The sequence below is a fragment of the Peromyscus eremicus genome, chromosome 1 (assembly GCF_949786415.1).
Source record: "Peromyscus eremicus chromosome 1, PerEre_H2_v1, whole genome shotgun sequence".
Lineage (NCBI taxonomy): Eukaryota > Metazoa > Chordata > Mammalia > Rodentia > Cricetidae > Peromyscus > Peromyscus eremicus.
Window position 1 is genome coordinate 99,862,550 of NC_081416.1, and position 26,940 is coordinate 99,889,489.

General features: G+C 44.0%; 1 protein-coding gene across 1 annotated transcript in view; it reads right to left on the bottom strand.

Annotated features, from left to right (window-relative positions):
- C2cd3 (C2 domain containing 3 centriole elongation regulator) overlaps positions 1-26,940 on the bottom strand; it is a 117,698-nt gene that overhangs the window by 36,774 nt on the left and 53,984 nt on the right. Inside the window, exons 17-26 of the mRNA XM_059270563.1 lie at positions 24,492-24,672; positions 22,104-22,287; positions 20,839-21,011; positions 19,267-19,390; positions 15,619-15,887; positions 14,911-15,000; positions 13,391-13,993; positions 9,594-9,923; positions 3,600-3,738; positions 1,714-1,778 (exon numbers count right to left, since the gene is read on the bottom strand). Coding sequence (XP_059126546.1) covers positions 1,714-1,778; positions 3,600-3,738; positions 9,594-9,923; positions 13,391-13,993; positions 14,911-15,000; positions 15,619-15,887; positions 19,267-19,390; positions 20,839-21,011; positions 22,104-22,287; positions 24,492-24,672 — 2,158 coding nt within the window. The remainder of the gene's footprint in view (positions 1-1,713; positions 1,779-3,599; positions 3,739-9,593; positions 9,924-13,390; positions 13,994-14,910; positions 15,001-15,618; positions 15,888-19,266; positions 19,391-20,838; positions 21,012-22,103; positions 22,288-24,491; positions 24,673-26,940) is intronic.

The window sequence follows — 26,940 nt, forward strand, 5'->3', positions numbered from 1 at the left end:
GTGAATGCAAAGCAGTAGCAAAGAATTCCTCTTCAAAGCCAGATCAGAGCAGCCCTTGCCCAGGAGCACAGGAAAAGGCACGCCGCCGATGCCCTTCCTGCCCCAGGCACTCCTGGTCTCCTTCAGGCCTCAGTCAATACTGGAACTAAACACTGGCAGACAAAGTGTTGTGCTCTGTGGATGACGCCAAACAACTGGATGTTTGGAAACCAGGAGCTAGCAGAATCTTAAAGGGGCTAGACTTCAGGAATGGCTGAGTGGGACTGAATTTACCAGGCTGTGAGAAGACAGGGTGTCCAAGCCATCTCATTTTTCTGTATCAGCCAGTCTTGCAGTGACAGCTACACAGTCAGTCAGAACTGTTCAGACCCTGGCTCTACCCAGCTGTGCTTCAGCACTTGCTCTCCTCTCTCTGGACCCCCCACCTCGTGTGTGTGTGCGCGTGCGTGCGTGCGTGTGTGTGTGTGTGTGTGTGTGTGTGTGTGTGTTTGTGTGTGTGTAGGCCAGAGGTTGATGTTAGTATCTTCCTCAATCACTTTCCAGCTTATTTTTCGAGACAGGCTCTCTCACTGAACCTGGAGCTCACCGACTTGGCTAGGCTGGCTAATGAACTCCAGGGCTGCGCCATTCCCACCTCTCTAGTGCTGTGAGCAGCTTTTATGTAGGAGCTGGAGATCCAAACTCAGGCTCCTACGCTTGCCCAGCAGCACTCCAGTGACTGAGCCATGCCCCCCGTTATATGTATAACGTCATTAGATGATGGCCATTCATTGCACAGGCACAAGGAAACCAACAGGACATGTGCTGTCTGGCCTTACCCCGTGAACCCTCTGAAGTAGGCACTACATTACCCCTACTTTGAAGCTATGGAAACTGAAGCACAGACAAGTCATTTATCCAAGATCCCACCGCAACAGTCGGAGGCAGAACTCACATTTACATCCAAAGAGTCTGGCTTCAGAGTCAATGCCTTTAACACTATTGGCTTATGTTTCTTTTTATTTTCTTTACATTTTAAAAGTTACATTTATTTATTTTGGGGGGTAGGGTGGGGTGCATGTGCCACAGCTTGTATGTGGCGGGAGGTCAGAACACAGCTTGTGGGCACTGGGTCTCTTCTTCTACCATGTGGGTTATTGGGTTGGGTGGCCACTTTCCCCATTGAGCCATCTTACTAGACCCAGGTTGTGCCTCTGAAGTACGGGTGCATCTTGCAACCCCAGCACTTGGGAGTTGGAGGCAAGAGGGTAGTGAGTTCAAGGACAGATCAGATTATAGTGAGACCCTGCCTCAAAACAAGCAAACAACCCATAGTAGCTAAGTAAAAATAGGTTCAAGGACCATGATGTCAGCACTCCCTCTTCGGGAGGCTTTTAAAACAAGGAAGGATAAGCTGTCACTATGGCCTCATATTCTGCTGGTCTTGCTTGACAAGCCAGAGCCAACAGAAGGTCTAACAAAGTGGAGGAAACCACTTGTATGTGTCCTGAACATTATAGTTAAAGACAGATACAATTGGAAATGCTCAAATGTAATTGGATTCCTACATTAAGCAGGTAGTCTAAAAAATATGACTCCTAAGTATTTAACTTCCACAAGAGAATAGTGGAGGCTTCTGTGTGAGTCTCTTCTACCAGACACCTGTGTTCCCACGGTCATCAGTACCATGGCTCTCCTTATCTGGAAAAGAAGATCACAGAATAGCACTCATACCTCCTTTATGCCACACTTTAAAGACCAGGGTTTGATGTGGGTCCAGAAGCAGCTCTTTTGATAATCTGTTAGGAAAAACCAACAGTCACCATGAGTTAACTACAGGAAACTTCCAACAGTATGGAACTCAGATTTGAGGATGATACTCTACCAGATTAGAGATGTTTTCTTTAGACATTCTCAAGAAGAAACCCAAGGAATGTTAGAAGCAGCAAAGAAAACTTTGCAAGAAGAAACTGATGCCTTAGAATCCAGAGTGGCATTCATTCAGTGGGATTTGATAGAACAATTGGATGGGAAATTTGGCCATAACATAAACCTTGAAGCTGGTGAAAGGTAAACATTTATAATACTTAACAAAGCTTGTTTAATAAACCTGAATATAAATGACGATTTCCCATCTTCAAGTGACATGTAAAGGGAAACAAACAAACAAACAAACAAACTTTCATTCAATAGAAAGTTGGACTTCCCCACCCCACGTGTGTACGTGTATATATTTCAGTCTCACTATATAGCCCTGGCTGGCCTAAAACTTGCTGTGTAGACCAGGCTGGCCTCAAATGCACAGAGCTCCACCTGCCTCTGCTTCCTGAGTGCTGGGATTAAAGGCATGTGCCACCAGGACTGGCAACTTTATATTTTGAAAGACAGTATTCATGTATGTATTTTATATAATGATTATATCAACCTTAAGAGCTTTACGTCTATGTTATTAAGATTGGTTAAGCAATCTTCAAAAAAAAACTCATCTAATTTAGATTTTACAGTTACCTATAAAATTATATCCACCTTAAGATGAGGAATTCGATGTTTGGAGATAGTAGGTAACTTAATTCACACAGCTAGGATATGGCAGGGATGCGGTTGGATACAAAGTTTCTCTGGTTCCAGAGACCAGGTTCTTTCCATTGCACTAAAGGTCTTTTCCTTTACTGAGATTAATTCTCTACCTAGAATACTGCCCCCATCCCTGGCTTCTTCATCTACGTAATTTATGTATGCACTCTTCTAATAGTTAGCTCGGCAGTTTTGTTTATGAGGCACACTCTGGCTTCCACACTGGCTTAATTAACCCCTTTTTTCTGAGCCATCTTTCTGCCAGTACCCATCTTACTTCTTTTACCACACTGTCAAACTTGAGTATAGCCTTTAACTTTGGTGCTTCTTCCCAGGATGACCACAATTTAACAGGAGAGAGAATTTAACTCATTTGCATTCCCAGAGCAAGGCATATCTCTTGTCTCTCACTATTTTTTGAGCAACAATCAGAGCTGAAACCACTGAAACAAGGGGCTGGGGAGATGGGCTCGGTGGTTAAGAGCACTGGTTGTTCTTACAGATGATCTCAGTTCAATTCCCTGCACCCACACGGTAGCTCACAACCATCTGTAACCCCAGTTGCAGGGGAGCCAACACCTTCCTCTGACATGGTACACACACACATGTATGTATGTATGTATATATATACAGGCAAAACATTCAAACACATAAAATAAATAAATTTAAACAAACAAACACTGAAACAAGGCCAGCAAGACGGCTCAGCAGGTAAAAGCCACCAAACCTGACAACTCAGTTGTCCCTGGTACCCACAAGGGAAAGAGGGAACCAATTCCCACAATTTGTCCAGTGCCCTCCATGCACTTGCCATGGTATGTACACGTACACACGTAGTAAGTTTTTAAAAACCAACAACACTGCAATAAGCCCTTTAACCACTGGGAGCCATGAATTTGTAAACATTGGGACCAAACAACTGCATAAAGATGCACTTTGCAGACCTGCTCAAACATTATTGTCTCTATTGTATTTCTGGCTCTGAGTTTGTCTCTTGGAACAAAAAGCTGATTCTAAACAGATAATAAACATCAGAACACACGAACCTCGACTGCTGTTGAAAATTCCAGATGGGTGAATCGGTGTTCTCAACCACATGGGTGTATACAGGGGACGGCTCAGCAGCTGTTGCAAAGGACACACAGCTACTGGGTACGGACACTTTCCGCTCTGTCAAGGGGCTCCCTGAAAGAAAACACAGCAGGGGATTGTACTGCAGGGCAGGGCTTCTTAAACCATCTACTTAGGACTACTTTTTATCTGAGAAATTTGTATGTGACTTGGGTGGGCAGGCATATACATTTAAAACAGGTATAGAAATCAATATTTACTCAGAGAAAATTATAAAAAGTTCATTTAAAAATAATTCTCTAAAATACATATAAACTCACTGTTCATAAAGGATAAAAGCAATCTATACACTAGTGAGATGGCCATGCTTGTTCATTTTTACATAAGGAATGAAATCTTGGTTGAATACTGGATTCCTCAGGATGTGGCTGATCTGACTTGTAATAGTCAATTCTGTGAATGCCACTTTGCAAATACACAGGACAAAGAAGCACGTTTAGGGCCATTTCAGAAAAACGTTGGAAATTCTGTCCTAATTCCAAGCTAAAACTCATTAAAAGATTTTTATTTATTTGTGAAACTCAATTCAGCAATTAAGAAAAAAAGCCAAACATTCTACTACGATTCAGAGATGAAGTAATTTGATACATGCTGAGGAACAGTGATGAGAAAACATTAAGTCTGTTTTTCACAATTAAACTGCTGGGTGTCATGGCTCATGCCTTTAAATTTCAGCACTCTAAGACAGAGGCAGGTAGATTTCTGTGAGTTCAAGGCCAGTTAGGGCTATATAGCGAGACCCTATCTCAAAATACAAAGGCGGAAAGCTTTGTATGCACTGTAACTCAGAACATATGGTAACCTAAAATCAGCTGTTTGCTGGCCTTGAGTAGTGACTGGATATATAGTGTGAGTTCAGAACCAAGGCTACCATGAAGTCAAGCACTAAAAGCTGCCAGAAATACTACCGATTTGTTAGTGCTCAATTTTGCATTAATTTCTAGTCTCTGTACCATCAGAAGCCTTTCATTGCTGTCAAATGCTCTGTGATCCCCACTCAGTTATGCAACCCATAAGAGCTGTGACCCCCAGGTCAGGAAGCTGGGCTTCCGGGTATCAGAGAGTACTGGAAGGGGCCTCATACATGTAAGCAGGACCGCGCCTAGCTCTCTTACCTTTGGTCTTTGCTTGAGCAACTCTTTCTACCTGACATGTTTTCATGCCCCTCCCTTCTTTCCTTTTTCCTTCCTTCTTTGGCCTCAAATTTATAGTACTCCTGCCTCAGCCTCTTTAGTATTGGAATTACAGGACTATGCCACCAAGCCTGGCTCACTGGTGACCTTTCTACTACAGATATTTCCCTCTGGCTCTCTCAGCTCATGTTTCTCTTCTGGACACATGCTCTCAAATCACTTCCCACAATAAAATTCTAATTCTAGATGTACATCAATACTGCTCTGATCTTTCTTATGCTGCGGCTCCCCAGATCCACCCTGAGTTTTACTTTTTGTAGAGGTCTAGAAATAATACTACTGTTTTGACTTTGGAGGAAATAATTCCGGAGCTTTTAGCCAAACAGGCATTGATAAAGAAATCTGCTGGGCAGCGCAGGTCTATCCGGTTCCTCTGCTCTCCCCCTGTGAATGAGAACTCATCTGGGCTTGTTTACATTTCTGGAAAGGGTCAGGTTCTGACCCCCCCCCCCCTTTTTTTTTTTTTGGCTTTTTTTGAGTCAGAGTTTCTCCATGAAGCCCTGGCTGTTCTAGAACTAGCTTTGTAGACCAGACTGGCCTTGAACTCAACAGAGATGCACCTGCCTCTGGCTCCCGAGTGCTGGGACTAAAGGCGTGCACTACCATTGCCCGGCTACTCAAGCACTTTTTAAGGCATTTCAGAAGAAACTCATTCTACCCCTAATAGGGCTGACACACACATTGAGAGCAGCTGAGGTCTGAGGTGAGTCAGCTCTACAGCACTTAACCTCTTCACTCCATTTCCAGAATTCTACATAAGTAGGAGAAGTATTTTATGCATCAAGGATGGAGTTGTTTCAGTGAGATAAACTCATATTTAGATATCACTTTATAAACTGTTTCCTTATACACTAAACTCATGCTAATGACACCTTGGAAAAATCAGGTAAGATAAGTGACTCTTCCTGTGTCACAAGTAAGGCAAGCCAAGAGGCAGGGAAGTCAAGTGGTTGGCTTCTCACATTTCTGGTGAGCCAGCAAGTAGAAAAATCAGCTATGTAATTGTTCTAATTCGCTCTAGTTAGTTAAGAGGAAGCTTGCTCTCTTATTATGAACCAGTGAAAACCTTCCAAAGGCCGGTCTTGTATGTTAAAAAAACTTAGTCCAAGGATGGAGAGACGGCTCAGCAGGCACAAGAGCTACTACACAGGCCTGCTGACCGAGCTTTACCATAGTGCTCATCTAAAGCTGGCGGTATGCAACTGGAACTCGGGCACTCCTCCACTGAGATGGGAACCAGAGACAGAACTTCTGGGAAGTTCACAGCCAGCTAGCCTGGCCCAGTCCATAGAGCAGCAGCCGACACAAGGAGACACCCTGCCTCAGTGACCCCCCTCTACAAGGCGGGAGATGAGAACCACTTCCCCAAGTCCTCTGACCTCCACATGTGCACCACGGCGTGTGTATACATGCATGGACACACACAATGAATACATAAATAAAAATTTAAAAATAAAAAATTAGTATGGTTCTACTGATCTAGCATTACTTGACACTTCTGTGTCAAATGTGCACAACCCGAGTCAGAACTGGTTCTGATCTGAGGAGAGAGACACAGAGGCAGTCAGCAACATCTATCTCCAGCTGTAACTCACATTGCTTCAAAGCACTTTACCTTTCTTTTTCAGCTGTCTCATTTGTAAAAACAGGGCTTAAAACACCTATCTTGTGTAATATAAGAACATAAAGATTATTGAAGCTGACTTTCTCTTCTTTTTGGACAGGGCCTTGCTATGTTGACCTGGCTGGCTCTGAACTCCTAGAATCAAGCAACCCTCCTGCCTCAGCCTCTTGAGTAGCTATGGCTAAAGGTATGTGCCACTGTACTGGTCTCAAAGCTGCTACTTTTTTTTTTTGTTGTTGTTTTTCAAGACAGGATTTCTCTGTGTAACAGCCCTGGCTGTCCTGGAACTCACTATGTAAACAAGGCTGGTCTTGAACTCACAGAGACCCGCCTGTATCTGCCTCCTGAGTGCTGGGATTAAAGGCATGCAGCTACTTCTTAAAGGAGGGCTCCCCAGGGATTTTGTAACAAATGTACTTGTATTTTCAGAACCACGTCTACAGTGGGGACCATGGAAAGTTTGTAATTGCTCTACATTCAAGCTTTAGGGTTGTCTGTAAATCATCAGCATGTACAAAGAAATCATTCACTCCACGCCAAGGCTTGGAAAGTTCAGGCACAATGAGAATGCTGTTGGAGGCAGGAGCAAATGCAATGTGATGCTGAAGCATGTAAACGACGCTTGTGAAAGCTTGACAAGGTACGACAGTGTACAGAGAGCACCCCCCCCCCCCTCAGCCCCATGTTCTCGGAAGATGGAAGTAGAAAGAATCCCCAATGAACTCCTGTGATCATGTTTGATAGCTGAGGAAATGAGAAGTGGGTCTGCGGTTGCTCCAGGTCAAAAAACAGTCGCAACTCAGCCAGGGCAGGCGCAGCCCTCCACTTCCCATTCCGGAGCTCTGTCATGCCATGATGGAGAGGGTCATGTCAGAGACAGGGAGCAGCTCTGCACTTCCCCACCTGGCTGACAAGTGTATGGATGAAAGGACTACATGGATCATCACTCAGGAGCAGATTTCTGAACACAAAGGACATCTCTGAAAGCCGGTGTCTACCCTGACGTGTCATGACCTGGCTGTTGCAAGAGGCCCAGTAACAAGTGATTACAAGTGAAGGCGGCCAGAAATGTGGGAGGCTGTGGCTCAGATCCCCAGAGCAGGAGGTTATATTCGCTCAGCTGTATCAAGAGTGAGGACGTGAGGACACAGAAACAAGTAACACACTCCCCGAGCCAAGGACGGGAACCAGAGACAGTATTCAGTACAAAGTAACATGACTCCTTGAAAATTTGGTGGTGTTACAGGACAGTCTGGGCGCAGAGGCAGGCTTGTTGCTAATGGGTGTGACAGGGTTAGGCGTCAGAGTGTTGGCATGACTTCAGCCTACTCTTCTAAGGAGAGGGGCAAGTCTGACAAATGAGAGAGAAAATCGGCATTTTTAGTAGAAGAAACAGCACAAGGCTTGATAGTTTCAAGACTTAATAGGGCCCTGGCACAAAACAAGCTGCCAAGTGTGATAAACATGGTGAGAAAAGCAGCTGGCAAGGCGGATGAGGCCAGATGGGCAGGACCTCGTGTGCTATGTTACCCGGTGGTAGAGTGAGCAAGAGGAGGGAGGAGGAGGAGGAGGAGGAGGAGAGCACTGGAAGCAACAGCCAGGGCAGAGCTGTCAGGGTCTGAGCATGAGCGGTTTCCCACATGCTCATGTGCTGTGTGCCAGGCCCTCGGTTGGTGGTACTATTTTTGGAGGTTGTGAGAACTTTAGGAGAGGGGCCTAGATGGAGGAAGTAAGGTACAGGGTGTGTCCTTAGGGGCTGCATCTTGTTCTAGGCTCCCATTTTCTTTGCATTTTCTGCCAAGAACTGAAGAAAAGCCTGTGCCACATGCTCTGGCCTCCATGGCCAAGCAGCCATGAACTTTTAAAACTATGAGAAGTCCTTCCCTCCTCTTCTTCGAGCTGTTTCTGCCAGGGACTGGATCACAGGGGACGGACGGCACATGATACTTACTCTGTGCTCTGCTCTGCCCTGCACTAAGACAGTGCTTACTGCAGGGCCAACACTGCTGCTCATCTGGCTGCTAAATGAACGAATGCAGGGTGAACAATCCAAGGCCTTTACTCTAGAGAGGTTATCAGCAGAGAGGACAAACATGGCAAAGGTGTCAGTACCGTTTGGCCAATGCTGCATGACCAGAGAAGAACAGGTGTAAGGGACCAGACAGGAGGGAGTCTTCTGTCAGGCAGCCCTCCAGTACACAGCAATGCTAGACCTAAGCCTTGGGAGTGGAGCTGGAATGAGCGGCCTCGAGAGGGAGGTGACAGCAAAGTGACAATCTCAGTGGAGATACCAGGCTAACACAGGGAGGGAGGAGGCTGTTTTCCAGAGACGCCTTCGCAGTCTGGTGACGTGTTTGGGCCCCTTCGTTTAAGAGTGTTTCTTTAAAAATGCATAATGCAAAACACACAGGATTATAAAGAAATCTAATTATACTGGTAGCTATCAAAACTTAGAATAACTTTGTGACATAAAAGTATATGTTTTATTGATGAAACCTAGATGTAGGTAATAAGTGCTATAAATTCAAAGAACTGGTAAGAATAAAATGATATTCTAAGACACTACAATGACACAAAGATGCTTATGATTTCTGTGGCTATCAACATTGTAGGACTGCTCTTAATAGAATTTTTTTCTATCTAGTATCATCAACCCCAAGTTTTCCTTATGAATCTCCTGGGGACCTGCAGACCCAGTGCTAAGAACCCCTAGTCCTGGGTGCACACTGAGGACCTAAGTGGGTGGAATGGAGGAGGAAGAAGAGACTTATGAGAAATTAAAAAAAAAAAAAAAAAGAACCATTTATTTGATGTGGACATGCCTGGTGGATAAGGAAGAGAGGGGCACTAAGGCTGACGCCTGGATTTCTGAACAAGAATTTATGATCTGCAGCATCAATACAATTAGCAAAGTTGGCTTTAACCTCAGAAAGGCTTTCACGTTACTTCAACCTTTAGGCTTGGAAAATAGAATGATCGACTAAGATGATTAACCATCCTTGTCGGTCCTGCCATAATCTGGAAGCTCTTTGAAGACAGAGAGTACCCTGAGGAACTGGACACCTGCTTTTGGGTAAGTACGCAGAGCATACCTTTCAAGCTCAAGTGCATGGCTCTCTCTACCAGGATACTGACTGCAAAAGTCCCATCCAACTCGGGAGGGCCCTCGTGGGTGGGGCACACTTCAGTTGCCGTGCTGGGGCAGCAGACCAGGGTGGAGGCTGGAGACTTCTGGAGGACACAGGGTGGAGAGAGCTGCAGCTCATCCTTCTTGCTGGGGAGCTGCTCGGACTCACTGTGGCTGCTGCAGTCCATGGAGTCCAGCTCACGCGTGGGCTCAGTGTGTGGGGAAAGAACCACGTGAACTCGCAAGGCAGCGCCAGAGAGGTCGGGGGCATTTCTTCCAAACAGAGGATACACACCTGCAAGAGAATGGAGGCAAGTAAGCCTGGGTGAGAGAAAAGAACTCTCGGAGGCTGCTTATGGGCCTCTTTCCAGTGACAGAACCACAGGTCTCAACACATCAATTTTCAGAAAGAATCTGAAGTTGGTATATGTAAAAACTTTGTCCTTGCCCCTACTATGTCCAATTATATCCAATAATATTAAGTGGTGACATTTTGGTTTGAAGCCAGAACCAAATGCTTTGCAGGCACACAGCGTTCTGTGGAAGAGAATTCCCACACCCAGGGCGAGACAAGAGGAGCCCGTCCTCTCTTCTGTATGCACACAGGCTTCCACTTTCAGATTTCTCCCCACCGGGAAGCTATCCAGGGCTCACAGCAGCCTCTTTTACCTCCCCAGGAGTCACTGACGGGGAGGCAGGAGGTGACGGCAGAGGAAGAGAGGAAAAGGGGTACTAATAGCTGAGTCCTTTCTAGGCCAGGATTTCAGACGGGCAGTGGAACTGTCGGGACCACTCCTCCCGATAGTCAGTGGACTTGAACTCCACTGGCTTGCTGGATCTTAAAATGAGATTTACTTAGAGTAGATGGCATCAATCATTCCTTCTGAATCTTTTTTTTTTTTTTTTAAAGGTTTATTTATTTATTATGTGTACAGTGTTCTGCCTGCACGCATCCCTACAGGCCAGAAGAGGGCACCAGATCTCATTACAGATGGTTGAGAGCCACCATGTGGTTGCTGGGAATTGAACTCAGGACCTTTGGAAGAGCAGCCAGTGCTCTTAACCTCTGAGCCATCTCTCCAGCCCCCTCCTTCTGAATTTTAAAGCCTCCTTTGCTAGATCCATTCCTATTTGAGGAAAAAGATGTTACCTGTCATGGATGGCAATAAGACAGAACTTTTTGTCTCTTGACAGTCTCTTCTCGATACAGAGTGTAGATTACCATGGCTCTCAAGCCGAAAATGAGAGTCATAACTATGAGAGGGAGGCCGCTCACACACAACCCCGTGGGTCCTTATCCTCAGGAAGTTTAAACAGTATGAGGGAAGAGGTTGGCTGGTTGAGTGGATGTGGATGACACATTTAACAAATACATCAAATGTATAAGGCTTTTGTTCAGGTGGATACGAACCTTAAACTAGTGGGGTATGGAGATGTATGACAGACAATTGGAAAAGTTGAATAGCCTCTTTGGAAACTTAATAAAAAGGGAGTATTTGTGATGGAATTCTGACCCTTGACCTATATTCTGTGTCCCAGATCTATTTTCTTCAGTAGTGAAGTTAAAAGCCTATCAAAAAAAGTTAGATCAAGTGAGCCTGGTTTACTTCAAAGACTTTTCCTCTAGTTTCTATGAAGTGACCTGAACTGGCCTAGATAAAATAGGTCATGTAGCATTTGAAGAGATACTTCATAGGGCCAGACTTACATCTGCTGGGTCCAAAAGGAACCCGACAATCACCCAAACTCACTCATTTCTTCTTTTTTTAGATTGGGCCATCTGTCCAACAAAAGGTTAGAGTCATATGCCTATAATCCCATCACCTGGGAAGCTGAAACAGGAGGATTATGAGTTCAAGGCCAGTCTGAGATATATCACAAATTCTACACCAACACAGGCTATATTGAGACACCTTGTTTCAAAAACACCAAGCAAGCAAGCAAAAAAAAAAACCACCCAAACCAAAACCATACACCAACAATAAAACAACAAACCAAACCAAACCCCCAAGGTTCAGAGGCACAAAGCCTAACTGAAGTAAAATTTAGGGTCATGACCTCAGTTCTTTAACTGTACAGAGCAGGGAAGCAGCTAACCTTAAGGAGTGTTAAAATGAGTGTCGTGTTTTTTTTTTTTTTTTTTTTTTTTTTTTTTTTTTTAAAGATTTATTTATTATGTTTACAGTGTTCTGTTTGCATGTATGTCTGCAAGCCAGAAGAGGGCACCAGATCTCATTACAGATGGTTGTGAGCCACCATGTGGTTGCTGGGAATTGAACTCAGGACCTCTGGAAGAACAGTCAGTGCTCTTAACCTCTGAGCCATCTCTCCAGCCCGAGTGTCGTGTTTGTACAGACCCAGTCGTGGGCCGCTGTGAGCTCAGTGCAGAGTGCTTGCCAGGCTGACAAGAGCCCCGGGGTTTGATCCCCAACACCACATGAACAAGACGTGGTGGTCCACACTTGAAATCCTAGCATTCTAGAAGTAGAGGTAGGAGGCCCTGGAGTTCAAGGTCATCCTTGGCTACATAGTGAATTTAAGGTGACCTTGGGCTATGTGATACACAGACTCAACACCACCAATGAAAAAGAACTTAGTTGGCTACCTTCAATTCATGCCACATGACAGTCACTAGATAGACCGCAAAGCTCTATGAATTCTCTCTCCAGAACCCATTATAGTAACCTTTCACAGTTCCTGGAAGAAAGACCAAATACTTCTGCTTCGATGAGACTAATTCTCTTGAGCACTGGTCTGGCTTTATTGCAGTGTTTTATTGTATACCCTGAGACACAGCTGATTCAGGTTACTTAGAGCATCTGCAACATACCGCTTCACACCTCTGTGTCTTCACACTTGTTCTTCCTCTCTTTAGAAAACCTTCCTTAGCTAGGCATGGTCCCAGCATTCTAGAGGTAGAGGCAGGCGGATCTTTGTGAGTTTGAGGCTAGCCGAGTCTACAGAGTGAATTCCAGGACAGCCAGGGGTATGTAGAGAGATCCTGTCTCAAACAAAAACAAAACAAAACAAAACAAAACAAAACAAAACAAAACAAATCCATTCTTTTCCCCTTTCCCTGGCTTATTCCTAAACCCTAAATTACTTCGGTTGAGATTCTGTCCTTTAATCGAACCGTAAGGACCATGAACCCTCACAGTCCCATCTGAGAACACCATCTTTTTAGTTCTTATGCTTCATATTGATTGTTTACGGTCACAGTGTTTATTAGAATATAAACACAATTAGGCTAGAAACTAATTCTTACTCATATTTCAGTTCCCAGGGCCAAATACATAAAATAAGCACCAATGAACGTTTGAAATAAAAGTACACAGTGCATTCCATTTGTAAAATTAACTTTTCTAAAATAAGCACCAATGAATGATTGAAATAAAAGTACACAGTGCATTCCACTTGTAAAATTAACTTTTCATTTTTGCTTTTTGAACCAGTTTAATGGCACACAGATTTTCTTTACAGTCCCAAGATGTGCTCACCAGAGAAGATGAATATCCCGGGGAATATCCAGAGAAAAGACTATCCTTGGCAGATATTCTTTTCAGTGTAGTAACTAAACCATCACCTTCAGTGACCACACAGGCTCTGACACACGTGTGAAGGTAGTCACTGAAATTCGCTCAACCTCATTCCACACGCTGAGTGCTTATGAAAACATAGGTACCACCTTACACATACAAATCTGATGAATTTATGTTGAGAGAAGGTGCCCAAACACAGAGTTAGACCTGAATGTTCACTCACCACTGACAGTCAGTGTCCTTGGTGACTTTTCCCCGAGTCTGGACAGGTCTACATAGGCTGAGCCGATCCAGCTGTCAGTCTGGTGTGGCCTCTCCAAGCTGGCATTGCCGTATGCTCGCCACACTTGGATCTCTAACTTCTCCTCTCTGAAGTACCACAGCAGTGACTGGCTCCGAGTGACCTCTGTTCTTTTGGATGCCTTGAAAGTAACCAGGACCTGGTTTTTGTTTGCAGATTCCTTGGGCTTCCTGAGAGGGGTCCAAAAGGCTTCTTGACTGTGCAGCTTGTAGCGAAGGTAGCAATATGTATTCTTATGAATGCTCCTGTGGCCTGCCAGCAGCACACAGTGGAGAGGGAGCCAGAGTCTTGGGGTGGAGACGGTGACAGTGGCTGGCACCTCTTCTTCCATCTTGACAAGATCCTTCAGGCTGCTGTCAAAGGTCCAGCCCAAGAGCTCAGCAGCCTCCAACACCCGCTCTCTATCTCCAGGGTGCGTGAAGGAAACAGAAAGCTCCAGGCCTCCTACAATCTTCTGCATAAACTCGAGGTCCCGAGACAGGCCTTCATCTTCTGGTAAAATGACAGGATACCATCCTGTGATCCCTTATGGGAAAAAGGAAAAGATTTTCAATCATTGTCTTCAAAGAGAATACACACGCCCTCTTTATAGCTCAGATTCCCTACTACCCCGGCCGGCCCAATGCTGAATAGAAAGCATGACCACACTGAGTTGGGAGCTGGTCTTTCTCTGACCACTGAGAAGCAATGCAATAGATAGGAAGGATGAGGCTAGGAATCGGAAGATCTGAGTTCGTTCTTGGCTGAGACCCCAAACTAGTGGTTTATTCTGGATAAATCACTAATCTCTCTTGTTTCTATATGGTACGCATGGGAAAATTCACATTGATCTTATTTACCAAAGTTGTTATAATTGCTAAATGACACAATGGTGGAGGAAGTGTCTGAAGATGAAACGTCATCATGGTATTGCGAGCGAAAGGAAGGGAATGGGACAGCAAGTCAAGTGGTCTGGTGTTCCTGGACAAACAACAGTGTGTATTCATCGTCCAGGCCTTTATATGGTTATCTTTACTCCATTTGGAGTGAAGGACAGGAGAGTGAAAATAATGGGTGAATCCTGGCTAGATTTCAAGTTCTGCTACTGAACAGCTGTGTGGTTTTGGCAAATCAGTTCTTGGACCTCATCTCCTCATCTGTTAAATGAAGATGATGCCTCTGTATCCTGCTGGAGGTTTACTGTGATGCTAAACAAACCTGAGGAAACATGTCACAACAGTCTGTTTCTTCTTGTCACCACTGCCATCTTTCCTGGAGTAGCATTGGTTTGACCTCTGCAGTGAGTGGGACAGGCCTTCCAATGTCTGAGAGAACTGTGAGGTGCCTGGTGAGTTCACAGCATGTCTTTGGGGGCAGGCTTCCTTGTGTATTTTGCATGGGAGATAGAGACAGGATTATTTCATCAAGGGCAGGATCAGCACATGATTACTCAGGATTCTTACCTGATCTCTTGACCAGCAGGTCTTTGGTTGGAACCTTTACTACTCCAAGCAGATAATCTTTGCACGAGTGGATACTGGTTATATCACTGACTGTTAAGTGAAGCAAAAGTGGATAATTACTGGTGGGCTACTGAGGCCTGTTTACAGTATACTCCTGGAAAACTTCATTCTACACACGAATCAGTGCTGAACTGTTAGATCAGGGATTATCTTGCTTACATCCTAGTCAGAATCTGAATGTCCTTCAGATGTGTTACTCACACAGGCATATGGGAAGGGTGTGCAAAACTCAATGAGCACATGTCTATGCTTTAGATTCACCCATTAACATTTTTCTTATATTTGTTAATTTGTTAATACAATTGCTGTTTCCTTCTACACTCTTCTACACACATTTCACAAGCTTATTTTCGTTATGCCCTTTAGAAGTTGTAAAGATTAAGCTGTATGGTGGTGGTGCACACTAATCCCAGCACTTGGGAAGCAGAGGCAGGTGGATCTCTGTGAGTTCGAGGCCAGCCTGGTCTAGAGTGAGTTCCAGGACAGCCAGGGCTACACAGAGAAACCCTGTCTCCAAAAACAAACAACAAACAAATCAACAAAAGATTATGACCCATTTTTCAATTTTTCAGGGTATCTCCTAGGAAGGAACATGCCATCCACAGGAGACTCATTTGATTCTGAAGGTGATGGTCGTTTGGTGCTTACCTGACTTGGTATTTTCATGATAGATGGCAAAAATAATTTCTGCAAACTCCAATAGCTCTGCCAGGAAACAGGCTTCTCCACTACAGTGCTGAGTCACCAGGTTACAGGGGAACTCAATGTGATGGGAGAACTCCGGGCAGAAGGAACAGGCCACAGGGCGGGTTCGGCGCTGTTCCCCCTTGGGCAGGAATGAGAGATGAGTGGTGACAGAAGTATTGACTCCTACGGTGGCACTAAACTGTAGAGCGGGTTCCTGTTCAGCCAAAGCCCTGTAGGGGACAGACAGGAAAGGAGAAGGAGATACCACAACATTATCAGAATGCCCAAGAAGTAGCCCCACTACTGTGAGAGGATCTGAGCATGCACGTCAACCCTTCTCTAGCTAGGCTTTGGCAGCACCACAGCATGCTTTCTTAGTAACCTAGCTACGACAGCATATTTACAGGGAGTGGTCCTGAAGAGGAGTACACACTGCGGAGGTTCACGGGTCAAACACTGGGACATTGGAAGAAAATACTAAAATTTGTTATCATCTATACTAAAGTTTCCCTATTCTATATTTAATAATGTATTTAGCATATTAATACAGAAGTACCTAAAGATAATTGTGGTGATATTGTGTTCCCCAAAATATTGTGCACCCTAATAAACTTATCTGGGGTCACAGACAGAACAGCCACTAGATACAAAGGCTAGAAAATGGTGGCACTCACACCTTTAATCCTAGCACTCCAGAGGCAGAAATCTCTGTGGATCTCTGTGAGTTCAAGGCCACATTGGAAATGGCCAGGCATGGTGACACACGCCTTTAATCCCAGGGAGTGGTGGTAGAAAGCAGAAAGGTATATAAGGCATGAGGACCAGAAACTAGAAGCATTTGGCTGGTTAAGCATTTTGGCTGGTTAAGCATTTTGGCTGGTTAAGCTTTCAGGCTTTCGAGAAATAGTTCAGCTGAGAGCCATTCGGATATGAGGACACAGAGGCTTCCAGTCTGAGGAAACAAGATCAGCTGAGAAGTTGGCCAGGTGAGGTTAGCTGTGGCTTGTTCTGTCTCTCTGACCATCCAGCATTTCACTCCAATAACTGGCCCTGGGTTTGATTTTATTAATAAGATCCATTTAAGATTCCTATTACAGATAATTTATACATAAATAAGCACACACTAATTTGAAAATATGCTAACTTCTAAATTAAAATGCTCAGTTAAAATTGCTTAGACCACTATTGACAGTAGGAAACTCGAAAGTTTTAATATAGGAAGTAACCTGATTAAAAGCTACCCTGAGAGTCTGGGGACAAGGTTACTCTGTCACCACCATAGAGTGAGACAAAAAGTGGATCTTTACAACCTCTCTAAGAACACACCAAAGCAAGATCACTCTGTAACAAGCTCACCTTTGACTCCAGTCTTGCCTCCCCTCCTTCTAGAGAAACTTACCAAGAAAAAGGCTTGCTCCTTTGAGCCCTTTCCTAGATCAGCGAATCCCAGCTGGATGTTAGACATCCTTAGTGGTGCCTTCTCAGCTAAGATGGCCTCTGCTTCCCCATGGTGCTTACTTTCTGACCGCGATGAGCAGAAAACCCGACTTGTTCAACGAAACTGATCGCTGTGCTCTTAGACAGTACAATGCCCGTAGTGCCATTCACTATTGGCAGATGAATTTTACCAGTTTTGTCAGCTCGGGTATTTGGGGTCAGAGAAGGCTCAGGAATTCAGAGTACTTGCTCCTCTTTTTTTTTTTTTTCCCCCAAGACAGGGTTTCTCTGTGTAGTTTTGGTGCCTGTCCTGGAGCTTGTTCTGTAGACTAGGGTGGCCTCGAACTCACAGAGATCCACCTGGCTCTGCCCCCCCCCCCCACGAGTGCTGGGATTAAAGGCATGCACCACCGCTGCCTGGCTATACTTGTTCCTCTTATAGAGAACCCTGGTTCTGTTCCCGACACCCACACTGCATGGCCTACAACTGCCTATAACTTTAGTTCAGATGCTTTCTTCTAGACTCTAAGGGTACTTGTATGCACATGGTACACACACACACACACACACACTCTGAAGGCATACACACAAACAGATCAAATAAAATAAAATGTAAAACTATTCCCTGAAAGAACTTACACTTGTTAGTCCATTTTCACTATTTAATTTTGTATGTGCATCATGGAGGTCAGAGGACAACTTGTAGGAGTTGGTATTCTCCTTCCATACAGTGCATCCCAGGGACTGAACTCAGATCATCAGGCCTGGCAACAGGTGCCTTAAACCACTGAGCCATTTTGCCACCCCTGGTAAGTATTTTGATATCACTAGGATGTTGCTGGGTGCTCACTACCAAAGTCACTGGAGAGTTAGTAAGGAGTGGCTTACTAGACGGAACTGTTCTCCGCTGCTTCGGCATCACCCTCACATGGCAGTAAGCCGGTTACATACTTAGACACCAGGAAAGTTCAAGGTGAACAACCTGACAGAGTCACACAAGGAGAAGTCAGGGAACGGGCCTTCTCTGGAAGTCATTCTCAAGTAAGCTAGTTTGAGGCAGGCGCCTGATCTACTGTCAGTGCCCATTGCTGCTAGAGCTCATCCATGTGGCTTGTGGGGTGCAGAGAGGATTTCAGAAAGTGTCTTTAACTAGAGGAACTGATGGTCTAGTGTGGGAAAATGCATGTCCTAGCAGAAACAGACCAGTGTGCTACAACCTAGGTGCTAACGGTAAAGGAGGGCTGCGAAGATGCTACAAAATCATTAGGAAAGCAGAGTTTAAACAGGCAAGAGGAACAATACTTAAGGCCAAGAGAAATAACAGCAAAGACCTGAAGGAGACAGCATGCTGTTCCCATACAGAGAGAGACAAGGCAGAATAGACAGAAAGAGAATGGACATGAGTAGGGGAAATGCTCTTAATGTGTTCAGAAGCAACAAATGGACCAGCGACTGGAGCCTCAGAGGAAGCAGAGGTTCCAAAGATAACAGGAGGTCAAATGATGTGGGCCCTTATAAAACTGCAAGGACTGTGGCTTTCTTTTAACACATATGATCACGGTTGGAGTTAGTTTTAACAGGTCATCAGTCATTATGCTGAGAACAGATGCAGGGGTATGAGATGGCAAAACAGATGATACTCAGGGACAGGCATACGTGATCTTGGGTTTATAAAGGACATGCAGCAAGTGCACGGCATGGCATGGCTTGAAGGTGCAGAGCATAACCATGGTGGGAGGGGCTAAGGAGAGTAGAACACAAAGTTGTTGCAATAACAGTACCAAGAGTCTGCAAGTGACTTCCTGAAATTCTGAAACGCTTTCTTAACAGAAAGTCATGGTTAGTGAAATGGAAATTTTTCACAAGACCTTCACCTAAATGGGAGCATCGCATGCACAGACTGCACCACAGGAAGGTCTCAGTCAGTCATCCACATGGAAGCATCACACTGCACAGACTGCACCACAGGAAGGTCTCAGTCAGTCATCCACACGGGAGCATCGCATGCACAGACTGCACCACAGGAAGGTCTCAGTCAGTCATCCACACGGGAGCATCGCATGCACAGACTGCACCACAGGAAGGTCTCAGTCAGTCATCCACACGGGAGCATCGCATGCACAGACTGCACCACAGGAAGGTTTAAGAAGCACTTTTCTAGGGTGGACTTACTTGGCTGCTGCCTGCAGACCACAGGCTCTGATAATCTGGACTGAGATGGAGACAGCTCGGGTAGCAAGAACTCCCTCTGCTGTTCTTGGGCTTCTCCGGTACCTCAAACCCACATCCAGAAAACCTGTCGAAGGAGAACAGGAAGAAAAAGACTACCAGGTTGGCTGGAAGGATCTCTGTTGTTCTAACCATCAGCTCCTAGCCAGGGAGGAGGGAGGAGGATGGCAGCAATCACAGTGAGTGGGGAGAGATCTGCCCATGTTGGATATTGTACTTCAGGCAATCAATCACATGCCATCTTTTCTAAAAGTCTTCCATACAGCCTCAGCCCAGAGACAGCTTTAAGGAAGAACTCAGCAAGTTTAATCACGGGGGCTCAGGAGGAACAACTCAATCTTAACTAAGGCAAGATAAAACCTTTGGTTTTTGTGATACTTTTCAAAAAGTATCACAGTAACTTGACTTAGGAAGTTAATTCTGATCATTTTGCAGTTTGGACTGCCTTTCTGGAAAACATTTAAAGTGCCAAATTCTTGTTAAGCTCTTTCATGTTCTTTCTATCCGTCTGTCTGTCTATCTGTGGTGGCGCTCAGAGGACAACTTGTGGGAGTTGCTTTTTCTCCTTCCACCAATTAGGTCCTGGGGACTGACTCAGGTTATCAGAGCTGGCAGCTGGTGCTGAGCCATCTTGCTAGCCTTAATTTAATTTTAAACTTCTCTTGCAGCTGGAGAGATGGCTCAGCAGTAAGAGCATTTGTTGCACTTGCAGAGGACCCATGTTCAAGTCTTAGACCCACCTGGAGGCTACAAACTGCCTGTAATTCTAGTTTCAAGGGATCTGATGCTCTCTTCTGACCTCTGAGGGTACTGCATGCACGAGGTTCACATACACATGGATAGGCAAATACTCTTACACATAAAATCAAATCATCGTAACTCTCACATCACATATGTTCCATGGGAGGTGTGCTCTCTGCACATGTGTATGCACACATGAGTCAAAAAAAGTTTTTTAACCTTCTCCCTTAATTTCCAATCCAAGCTAATTAATCTCATCAGGCCCACCTCTGCTCACGTTGGCTTAGAATAATAATTTTCTAGTGTATCTAAAAAGTACTTAGCATTTATGCTATGAGGGCTTTTTAAATGCTTAAGAGTTCAAGGTAAAATGAGACAAGCAGCATTTATACAGAGTCCACGGAACTGTGAGTTTTCTAAAATCATGTGCAAAATTTGCAATATATGTTCTACATTCTCTTTCTTTCTTTTTTGGTTTTTCAAGACAGGGTTTCTCTGTGTTGTTTTGGTGCCTGTCCTGGATCTTGCTCTGTAGACCATGCTGGCCTCAAACTCACAGAGATCTGCCTGCCTCTGCCTCCTGAGTGCCGGGACTAAAGGCATGCGCCACTGCTGCCTGGCTACATTCATCTTTCTAAGAGAGGGTGAGACTCATAGTTCTTGTGAGAGACTCGAAAGGGTAAATACCCCAAGTAAAGAATAATTAATTCAGCAAGAAAAAGGATATTTATATACACTGACTTTGAAAAGGAAAGATATTAAGTCTTCAGTTACCTGATGACTGGTTCTTCAATTCTCTACTGTTCTCAAGTCTGGGGGTTAATGGGAGATTAAAGTTCTGCATTCCTGTATCTTCACGGTACTGCATGGTTACCATGGCACAGATCCTTGATAATGGCAAGGTTCCTTTGGCAACCATCTGGTCCCTTACATTAGGATAATAGTATCTGAAAACCACAAAAGCACAAAATGCCAGCTGGAATAATTAGGTGGATGAACAGTGCAATCTTCCCCGGTGATCAGTTTTCAGTAGCTAGTTATCTGTGGAGCCAGCTGTTTTGGACTGGTGATATACAGTGGTGGCTGGACCAGCAGGATATGCTGCCTATTACATGGAAAAAACCTCATACAGCACACCCTCAGGTCAAGGTGACAAAGCTCTGTTTCCTACAACTTTCTGTCTGAGGATCTGCTTGTGCCTTGGCCTTCCTCAAAACATCCACCCAAGAGCAGCATAAGTGGCTCTGGGTGGGGCAGTCTCTCCCTCTTCTCCACAGCTCTTCTTTGTTTCTAGGTCTATGACATTCTAATGTGCACTAGGATGAGACTCTCTTAGTACCCACACTATTTTCTTTTCATGTCAAACTGATCTGTTCCTAGATCATAAGCTGTGCATCAGAGCTGGTGGGTGTAAAAATCCATTTTGTGCTTGGTTTCCACCTGATTGTAGAAAGTATTTTTGTCATGTGACAGTGCTGTTTGTGATCCCATTTCTCTTCCTTTACATTTCTTTGTATTCTCTTTATCATTTTAGTAGGTTTTCTGGAGGTGTAGATGCTGGGGCGGGGATGACATCTACAATCAGGCCAGCATTTTTTCTGGGAACCATCCAGTGATTGGAACATTACGTGGATTCATGTTTTGTGAAGACTATTTTCTGATGGTGGGAAGAAGTTAGTTTAGAAGTGGGGAGAACAGGTGGAAGGCTGTCACAGCAGTTAAGCATCATAAAATAAAGACCTGAAATAACCCAAGTCGTAAGAGAGTACCAAAAATGGTGAGTGCTATGCCTGAAGGACAGTAGCAGATAACACTAATAGGATTTTACTCCTACTGTAGGTAGAAGTGTAGACCTAGCTGCTCAGAAGAGCCCAACATACAAACTGCAGACAAAAGCTGCTGTCAAATACAAAGACTACAAAGCAAGGGAGGGAGGGTCCCGCTTAGCGTCTTCCAACAGTTCCACCTGACCAAGGCCAGGATTCGTTATGACTGGGCACTTCCTTCCTAAGCAGGGGACTGGGGTGTCCATACTGTACCTGCACCAGATTTCAAACTGGACTCCCCCTCCAGGCACAAGCCCCTGGGAGGAGAAGGCACTTAGCAGGAGCCTCTGCACTGGCACGTCTGTTGGCAACAGCAGGGAGTGGTGGTGCTCGCTATTAAAGATGGGATCTGGGACACACAGTGTGGTCGAAGTTCTAAAGGGCTTCAGAGTAATTCCTTTGGGAAAGAAAAGCAGTTGAGAACATCTAACACACAAACAGATGCTGTGTTTGCAGCACACTGACTTACATACACAGCAGTCAATTCTATCTGCAGGCTATTTCTGTGAGAACACAAAGGAGAATATGGACACCTTGAAGGTATTAAAGATAGTAGGTCCTAGATCTGCTACATCCCCCCACATCTTCCAACTGAGTTACTCCTGACATTTCTGTGGTTTTGGTCCAGTGAGTACTATGACAATACTGAGCAGATCCCTTTTCTGGTGGACAGTATACAAGTTCCATGTCCTTTCAAACACTTACTAGTCTCTTAAACAATTATACCTACCTTTGTGGGTAAGAGTTTTCATGAAGGTTTTGAAGCCAAGTGGGTCTTCAGTAGAGGCCAAAGCAATGGAGGACATGCCACCTCCAAAATGGAGCGAAATTAACCTTGTTTATTTTCTGGAAGTCCCAGCCTCAGACATTTTGCTATATCACCAAAACAAACTAATATAGTATTTTTCTAAGTGCTTATTAGTTATTTGTATATCTCTGAAGACATTTCTATTCAGCTCTTAGCCCATTTTTGGTCTTTTTTTTTTTTTTGGTGGTATAAGGAGTTAAACCCAGGACCTTATATATGCTAGGTCTGGTTCAACTGCTGAACTGTAACAGCAGACTTTTTATTTTGAGACAGTTTCACACCAAGTTGCCCAGACTGGCCATTAACACGATCCTCTTATTTCAGTTTCCCCAAGGAGTGGAACATTACTCACTTATTTTATTTTTTGAAATAGGGCTCAGGTAGCACAGGCTAACCTCAAGCTTGGTATGCAGCCAAGGATGCCTTTGATCTTCTGATCCCCCTGCTTCCACCTCCCAAATGCTGGGATCACAGGTGAGCATCCCCATGTCTGATTCATGTGGTGTGGTGCTGAGGACCAAACCCAGGGCTCTGTGCATGCCAGGCAGGCACTCCACCAAGTGAGCCACATCCCTAGCTGTTTTTTAAAAAGATCTTTTTAAGAGTTTGTAATATATTCTGGCTAAAAGTTCCTTCTTTGATCTCTAAAGTAATATTGAACCTGCTAGCCGACATGTAGAATGATGAGCACTGCTTCCTATCAGGTAAGATCACACAAGGCAAAACCCTGCCTTCTTGTGTTAGTTCTTGGAGATGATCAGAAGACGGAGATGGAAAGGGTAGGGCAGTATTGTGAAAGAAACTCTGGCTCTGGGTCTAGGTCTAGGTCTTTTATTTTCTTGAGATTGGGATCTCATAAGGTATCCCAGGCTGGCCTTGAACTCCCAATCCTCTTGACTCAGCCTCCCAAGTGCTGGAATTAACAGGTGTGTACCACCATGCTTGACCAGGCTTGGAATCCTAAATTTGGCACTTGTTAATGAGGCGGCTCCAGGCAAGTTGCTTAGTGCTTCTGAACTTTGTTTTCTCTTTTGCAGAAGAACAGAACAGAATCTACCTAGAAAAGTAGTTTGTAGGATTTAAGACTATGATCTATATGAGATAGTTGTGTGGACATTTGTTCCTCAGGCACAATTGTCCAGCATCTTCAATTCTCTAAAGTATTCAGTGACTTTACAAAGCATGACTGCCACAAAATATCAGTAAAACACACACACACACACACACACACACGTACGTATGTAAATAAGGACTAATATATAACTAACTGGTAGATTTAGGCAAAGGGTACACAGAAATTCTTTGTACTATTTTTATAAGCATTTGTTAAATCTCAATCATATCAAAACAAAAAGATTATATGAATCCATGTTTTGTTATTCATCGTTTCTACAATTGAAGGGCTGAAGCAATGGTTGGAAGACACTTTGCTTGAGAAACCTTGTCGAAACCTTCCAAAACCAGAGCTTAGAGAAATCCTGGCATATTCTCTAACTCAACACAAACAGCCAAGTGCAACAAGAAAAAGTACAGTGTATGAGTGTGTTGCTTCATGTTACTAGTATATATGAAAACATACTATGAATACTATGACCATACCAAAAAGGTAGTTAGTTAAAAAGGAAAATGCAAATTTAGGCCATCTTTTATGTTACGTGTCCACATAACTATCTTATTCATAGGTAAGATTGGGAACAACAAACAAGATAAAATCCACTCAGGAAAAACACAGTTCCTAAGTATGTCCAATAAAAGAACCAAGCATGAGTAGAGGATGTGGTCTCCCAGCCTACCATTTTCAAGGAAGTCAGGTCCTTGGAGCACACTGGGTTGGGAGTCTTGGAATGGAAAGTAGTACTGGACGTAACAATCTGCTTCTCCCCAAACTGTTGCCTGGAGGGGCATAAGCCCTTTAACCATCACCACATGGAACTCAAAGTGGTGCTCCATCAAGCGGTTTCCTTGGTTTTCTGGCTGTGAAATGAAACAGATATTGGCAAGCTTTAAAGATGAACCTGTTTAGAATACCCTTGCTTGTCTATGAAGAAACCTAGCAGAAATCTACGAATAACTCTCACGACTGCTCAGTGTAACCAGAACAAGCAGGATTTACCCTAGACCATAAGACTGAGTCAGTGTCAGGAAGTCCACAAATATGATTCAGCGCATGAATGGAACACAGGAAGATGGTCTCAGTTTCAACAAATGCTAAAAACAAAGGTGATAAAGTTCAACATCTGTTGTTGATAAAAGCACTTAGAACGCAGAATAGGACATTACTTCCTTAGTAGGAAAAGGAATACATATTTGAAGCAAGCAGACATTAACTATTACTTCTAAATAAGTTGGGGATAATGCTGACTTGAGGAGGTAGTGAACACATAGCTGCTGAGAGTATTATATTACTTCATAACCACTCCTTGTGTGCTTACTGAGTGTTTACCATGAGCCAGGTACTGTATCCACATTTCCCTTGTATTAGAGGTTAACGTGCATGACTGTTAACTACAGTCCAGGCTCACAAGCTGCCTGACCTTGCAGCCAGTGTTCTTTAGCTCTACCTTACACAGCCTCAGCTGACATGAGCAACCAGTTAACAGAAATGTTCAGAGGACGAATTCAGGGTTCAGCTCAGAGCGGGACTACAGGCTTTAAATAACACCCTAACAATGAATCTAATAAACTTAGAGAAGACTGCATTAAGTATTTGTTTTGAAATCCAAAAACATATGTAAGCAATATTGGTTCAAAAGTTCCCTTTGGGAAATAGAAAGCTTACAATTTAATCCCTGGAAGAAAAAAAATGGCAGAGTGGAGCCCTCGTAAGAGTCGTAACAGCTGTTAAATTTGCCATATGGCACTAGAGCAACTTAACAATTGATCCTGCAGATGGTGAACTGGATGAAAGACAGTGTAAGAGGCCACAGTTATATATGTAGACCATATCCAACCACACAGGCAAATCTCCCAAGGATTTCCTTGGTGGATGTACCCTAAGAACCATGTTCTTTCAATATGAATTTAATAGATTTATGAATCTATATTGCAAGCTGAGGTCCATATACCACCTAAAAAGAGTTGAGAATACTAAAGAATTATTCTTTTTCTGTGTCTTTTATGCAATTTTCAATTAGCAACTTATAACTCCAGGCAATTAATAGTGACTTTGGTTCTGTTTTACCACCTATTAAAAAAATGTCAAAACCCACTGTATGCAGCGATGAAACTAAACATGGAAATGTAGGCCAATATACCTTTTCAACTGTACAGCAATGTATAAAATAAATTACTTCTTGGTTAGTAGTGAAAAACAAGGCATTTCATTGTTACTTACCACACCGACTTTGTCAACACACACAGTAAGATTTTACAGTCCTATATTTGGGTCTCTGTCTCTCATAAGACAATTTAGTACATTGGAGGATTAATATCTGGTTGTCCAAACAGATTTTCTTCTTTTTGTGGTACTGAGATCAAAACCTTTTATACAATAGGTAAGTTATTAAAGATTTATTTGTTTATATTTTATGTGTATGTGTGTGTATCTGAGTATATGTATGTGCATCACATGTGTGCAGGGTGTTGGATCCCTTAGAAGTGGAGCTATGGGAGTTATGAGCTGTCTGACGTGCATGCTGGGAACTGAACCTGGGACTACTGCAAGAGCAGCAAGTGCTCCTAACCACTGAGCAATCTCTCCAGCTCCAAAAGTCTTTAGTGTATGTGTGTCTCTGTTTTTTTGTTTTTTGTTTTTTTTGGGTTTTTTTTCGAGACAGGGTTTCTCCGTGTAGCTTTGCGCCTTTCCTGGAACTCACTTGGTAGCCCAGGCTGGCCTCAAACTCACAGAGATCCGCCTGGCTCTGCCTCCCGAGTGCTGGGATTAAAGGTGTGCGCCACCACCGCCCGGCCGTCTCTGTGCGTTTTGAGACAAACTTTCATGTAGCCCAAGTTGGCCTTGAACTTACTACATAGGCAAGGATAGCTTTGAGTGTTTCAGTCTCCTGCCTCTACCTTCCAAGTGCTGGGATGATGGATGTGTGCTGCCACATTTGGTTTTGTGCAGTCCTGGCAATAAAACAGAGGTTCATGAATGCTAGCAAGCACTCTATCAACTGAGCCACATACTCAGCATACCAGGTTAGTTCTTTATCAATGAACTATACTTCTAATCCTAGGTTTTGTTTATAAATTCAATGAGCTAAGAGGGATATAAAGACCATTTAAAGTGTAAGAGAAGAATAC